The sequence below is a fragment of the Pinus tabuliformis genome, chromosome 5_1, assembly GCF_031772625.1.
Source record: "Pinus tabuliformis cultivar Carrire ecotype Pingquan chromosome 5_1, CPIR1, whole genome shotgun sequence".
NCBI lineage: Eukaryota > Viridiplantae > Streptophyta > Pinopsida > Pinales > Pinaceae > Pinus > Pinus tabuliformis.
In genome coordinates, this window is record NC_142305.1 from 462,337,286 (window position 1) to 462,343,500 (window position 6,215).

The window sequence follows — 6,215 nt, forward strand, 5'->3', positions numbered from 1 at the left end:
TGAAAACACCAACACTCCGACTCAAGCAGATATCGAACCTATTTCTTCATGAAGAACGGTCAATCTCTCTGCATGCATTATCGGGCATTTCAACTCTAACAAAACCCTGACAAGGAAACTCTAACAAAACCCTGACAAAACTCTAACAAAACCCTGACAAAACTCTAACAAAACCCTGACAAGGATTTAATCCTATAAAGTTTGCTAGTAAAAGCTGAGCGATATTAAAAGGAAATAAAAGAGTAGAAGCTTTGTTCATAAAACAGTAAACCCTACCCATTTCTTAACTTATAAACTCATCAGCTGTAAAAACAAAATAACCTTCAAATAGAGATGCACCGTCACAAGTGAAAACGATCTCAATAACTTAGCACTATGCAAGGTTTTACAGCATAAGGAAATCATAATATTCTACAATGAGTAAATCAAGAATAGTAGCGTTCAAACAATATCCAGAGAAATGCTTACAAGTCAATTTAAATAATAGAGAAATGCAACCTATGTGTAAAATTTGGAATAAGACTTTCATAGAAGGAAACAAGATAATAGTTATTATTTCAAGAAACCATAAATAAATTAACAGTATAACAGTGATTAAGGCCATAAAATGTCCACGGCTTCCATACAAAGTCCTTTAGAAAAAAACATATAACTTATACAGAATTTCTACAAGGGCCGAGGTTGCTTGACAAGTCTCACTTCCAGAAAGGAGATTAAAAATACAAATAATTTACTGACAAGGAAATTACTAGGCTCTTGGCTAGAAATACATAACTACAACATTGTAGCCAAGAGAGCAACCTGAGTAGCAGGTCTGTGAAGAAGCTTCGTAAGGGTTTAGTGAGGCTTTAGAAGAGCCTTCCCCTCCGAGCAGTCGAATATAAAACAAACAATAGCACGAAGCAGAGCACTCAGAACTCTATGAAAGAAAAGAGAAACCCTCATATGCCAAATGAAAAAGATACAATAGCAGGGACAATAAAAATGCAGCGTTTTTATCTATAAAGCAAACACAGTAACAAGGCAATTGAGAGCAGCTACAGAGAGTTTCGAAAGTTGGTCTGGGCTCATTTCTGCGATGTTCCATTTTCCCTTTGTCTTTCTGCTCGGGGCCGGCTATGCAAGTCAGGGGAGAGCAGCTACAGAGCGTTTTGAGGGCTAAAACAGCAAAACAACAAAAACAGAATGCCATAGAATGCCTAAAACCCTAAACCCTAAAACAGCAAAAATGCCATAGAATGCCTAAAACCCTAAACCCTCAAAAAAATGCTCAAAATAATGCCATAAAATGCCATAGAAAGTTCACAAAATATCCTGTTAGAGATGCTTGTGTTGAAAAACACAGAGTAAAGCTGGTAGGATTAAAAATCCTACCGGTTACAGGCCATGGATGGTCGCCGACCTCCCCCACCTTCCCCACAGCTCGCCAGACCTTCTCCACACCTGCAACGTCCTTTTCCACACCTGCAACAGGAAGAAAAAAGCCATTAGAGATCAGAAAAACAACAAAAACAGCAGAGCAAAACAGAAAAATCCTATGTTACCTCAAGCTCAGTAGAATGGCGACCGACTCCTCCCCAAACAACAAAATCGCCGAATAAGACCACCACCAGAGAAATGCTAAACAACCGGCATTCCATGTTAAACAACTTGCATTCCAGAACGACCAAGAAATCCAGGCGAAAAAGCACAAGAAAAGCAGAACCGCTGTCCCAGCCAGAAACCCTGAAACTCCATCAAACCTTCGCACCAGCACACGAATAAACGACTCTGCGCGCAACAATACAAACCCTGTCAACCGAACACAACATTCCCCCAACACACGTTCTAACCACCATGCGCGCAGGTTATAGGGCCGTCCCGCGCCATCTTCGGCGGGGAGCTTCGCCCAAAAACTGGCCTCGAGCAGAAAGACAAAGGGAAAATGGAACATCGCAGAAATGAGCCCAGACCAACCTTTCAAATGGCGCGAAGGAGGAGTTTTAAGACGCGAGGTGATAGCCCACACAGCCAGCTCCACGGTGGACAGGTGTCGTACCGGAGCCATGTGAGTTGACGCGTGGTAAACTGACGTGGCGGGGAGGGCGCACATGTATTGGCGACCCTCCCCTATATATTCGAATAGGGAAAAATAGTTGCCATCACCATAAATTCATGCGAAGATAGAATATGTGAACCATCAAAGATTACTAGCAATTACTAGCTTTTGCCTGCCAGCTGATCCATCAGAGGCTCAAAAAACATCAAATCATTTCTGCCGGATTGAAAATTGGATGCCCATATATATATATGGGTGCAGTATGGTACCATCACTGCCATTATACTCTTAAAACATAACATTGAATATGGTATACATTGGAAATATATAACTATACATAAACTTATCACTTCAATTCCAAAAGGTAACAACCATCCATAAACTTATCACTTCAACTCCAAAAGGTAACGTTATAGAAAACTCATAAATCATAATATACGCAAAATCACTCACATAATGCTTGAGTTTGACATGCATCATTATCAAGTGTACTGTAGATTCTCAAAATCACTGACCATATAAAAAGTACGTGTCGTATACTAATCTTCTTAAAAGCACTCACATAAAGCTTGACAAACATCATTATTACATGTACTATGTATTCTCAAAATGACGGCACACGCAACTTGCAAGCAAAAGAGATGACCTAATTCGTACAATAGTGATGTCCAATCAACCTGCAATAACACTGCGATTAGATTATCACATCAAAAGAGGTGAGACGCCCACAGAGAGGTTCTTGGACGGTGTTTAAGAATGGTCACTGCATTCTCAGAAGATATGGAACACGAAAATCGTAATACGGTGCATGCTCTCTGCAAAGATATTGAGGCCAAGGTGTCATTGAATTTTCAGAAAGCAATGGCTTATAACCAGCCACTAAGGTTTGGAGACAAGAATACTGCCGACGTAAGATTAAATATAATCGATTCGGCTGGAGTGGAGCATCCCGGAAATCCTCTTTTACTTCATTCTCAAGTGTTGAAGAAGGCTGAGTTTTTTGAAACCAAGCTTTTCCAAAGTGGGTCTTCAGCTAAGCGGCCGTTTGAAATGAAGGTAACATGTTCTTGCCATCCGGAGAGCTACATCAAATGTATTCAGCTAATGTATTCTTATGATACAGAGGAACGCTTTAATTTCTGTAATGTAGATGAAGCATTGACTATTTTAGCAGTTGCTTCTGAAGTGATGTTTCGTGATTGCATGGAGTCATGTATGCGATATTTAGCTGCTGTGCGCTGGAGTCGTGAGCAAGAAGCCAAGCTTCGCGTCCTGTTGTCATCTTTGAACATAAATGCATTGCCTGATTTAGCTGCTAGACTTGGTATGAGGCTAAGCAAGTCAGATTGCGAGCATATAAAGATGGTGACAGAGTCTCTACAAGAATTGCTGCAGATGGCTTACCATAGAGTAGAGCTTCGCAGCACTGTAGAGAAACATATATTTGACTACTTTAAGTTAAATACGTCACCAGCTATTAAAGATGCGTGCAGACATGCCATTTTGAACCGGTTTAAGGCAGATGTTAAAGCCATTAAATCTAAACCTGATGAAAGTTCTGACTTGCATTGGCTACTGAGCGTCATTCGGCGTCGCGATGCAAAATTGTTCGAAACTGTGGTCAAAGAGTTTTGTGAAGATCCCGATCTTCGCAATGCAGTATCTAGTGGAGCGGTAAAATGTGACTCTGCTGCAATTGATATGCTTACCATTTTAATTAACAACATTTTGGACGCGGTCGGAAATGGAGAGATAATTACTCCAACGTCATTCCGTGTTGATTTTCTCACCAATTGGACTGATACAATGGTGAAACTCATTAATGGTTTCTGTTCTGAATCGGTATTAGAATTATTGGAGAAAGGTATTATTGGCGTAGCGGAAACCCTCCCTTTGGTTGAACAAAAACGGATTTACAGTGTATGTCAAGGCATTTTCACCAAAAGTTCCAAGAGCACGAGTGGTCTCTTCAAATGGTGGGCCGAGAAAGTGCACGATGCCATCATCTTAGACCAGCTTTGATAGAACTAGCAAAAGGCACCATGAAGAGGATGATTCAGTAGGGACAAAGTATATATGCCATTTTGGCTTTTACACTCTTTGATTGGCTTTTTTTTGTAATTGATAATTGATACTATGGGATTTAGCCTTGCTTTATGAAAAAGATCTTCATGGTCGCCGGCGCCGCCTGTTATTATTAACATGCAGTTTAATTATGCTGTACAAATTTTTAATATTTTCGAGTTACTTCGTAATATCCAATTCTATGTACATATTCAGAAAAATGGTTATACTGTTCTTGGTGTTTGGAAAAGATTGGTTTACTGTCTATGCAGTGTTTTTGGTGAAGGTTCGCCTCTTTTGCGTATGTTATGTAACCTTTGATTCTCAATCAATGAATAACAAGATAAAATCTTTAAAGCAAAAAAACAACCAACGATCTTTTGATTGTTTTGATTTATATTAAAATTTCAATTTGATAAAATGTTTTTATTATTTTATAATATATCAGTTAGTTATAAATAAATAATAATTAGCAAGGATATACATGGGCAAATAAAGAGTATTTTTTTTTAAATTTTATTGGACAATTTTGTCTGAGGTTTTATTGATACTAATTTTATTATTTCATTTCAAAATTTCTGTTTTATCATTTAATATATTTTATTATTCAAATTCATGGTCAATTAAGGTTTTAGTTTTAATGTAAATTAAGTAGTAATATATTTGTAATGTTCACATCTTAAATTAACCAAAATTCTTATATAAATTACGTAGTAGTAATGTATGTCCATCTCTTTTTTGCACGTGCCATCAGTTCTATGTACTTGTCACTTGTTTGGTGCACATGCCATTATTTTTATTCTTGTCACTTGCCATCCATGTGGATTATCATTTCATTGCTTTTATTGACTGCCTTCCTTTCATTGCTATAGAAATTGTTTGAAGTTTGTTATATTTTGTGGTTTAATTTGTGTGATATGATTTAATCTGAGCAAAAGCTTTTAGTTTTCATATCTCTATCATTGCAAACAAGGTTATTAACTTGCTAGTTGATTGAACTTTACTCTAAAATGGGCAAGACAATGTTTCATAACCACTTCTTGTACTAGGCAGACCAATTGCTAATCACTTACCCTTGCCATTATAGTGGTTGCCGGTAAGGTCCTAGTTGATTATTGAAGGGAGAAATCCAAGCAACCACTATTGCCATGTAGCCTATTCACATCGTAGTGTAATAACCATTTTTATGGTTTTAATTTTGAGATTTTAAAAAAATTGGATTTTTGCAAGTTAATATATTTATTTTTATTTTTATGGAGTTTTGAAAGTTGAGTATATAGGTTTTCATAATTAATTATAATAATAATAATGTATAATTTTTTTTTAATATAATATATGATATTTTAAAATTTTAAACATTTAAATGGACACCATATTTATTAAGAATAAATAAAATTGAAATGATACAAAAGAATACAAAGGTGGACATTTATGAGGTTAAAATAAAGGTAGCCATTGTAAAGTTATTAAAAACATAATAAAAAATGATAAGCATGAGATAATTTTCATGAATATTAAATGTAATAAAATGTCTTATTATGAAGATTTTCATAGAGATTGGATTTAGAGAATATATGAGGTTAAAGATAGCAAATTTTTTTTGTAGAAACGAATCTACTTAGAAGCATTGCTTTCAAAATTGGTAGATTATGTAAGACAACAAGATGCTTTTCAGTGGTTTTTTGAATCCTTTACTTGGGGAGAAGTATACAACACCATAACAAAAGTTTTGGTAAATTTATGCACTAGTATGAAAGTTAATAAATCTCTGCAGAAGATGTCAAGGTTACCAGACAACAAATCCATATGTAATAAGGATGGTCTTGCTATAGATGACTCCATAGTAAAAAGAAGAAAAGCGAAAAAGAAGGCCAAGAAAAAAAAAAGACAAGAATACAGAAAATATCCACAAAGGAAAAGAAAAGGAACCAAGAAATGATATTATAGATATGTGCCAAAAACACATTACTATGAACCCAAGGATATTCATCTGCAGACACAAAAGAAAAATCTGTGGAATAAATTGATTTGTTGGCTCTGTGGCCAACCTAGACAAACTGCCAATCGATGTCCTTTATCAGAAGAATCCAAAATAAACAGAGAGAAATCCTTT

The 6,215-nt window shown here is 36.3% G+C and overlaps 1 protein-coding gene across 1 annotated transcript; it reads left to right on the forward strand.

Annotated features, from left to right (window-relative positions):
- The first annotated feature begins 2,739 nt into the window (after positions 1–2,739).
- LOC149165498 (BTB/POZ domain-containing protein At3g50780-like) lies at positions 2,740–4,329 on the forward strand. Its single transcript, XM_089431150.1, has one exon. The coding sequence runs from the start codon at positions 2,795–2,797 to the stop codon at positions 4,058–4,060; it is 1,266 nt and encodes a 421-aa protein (XP_089287276.1). The 5' UTR covers positions 2,740–2,794; the 3' UTR covers positions 4,061–4,329.
- Positions 4,330–6,215: the final 1,886 nt, after the last annotated feature.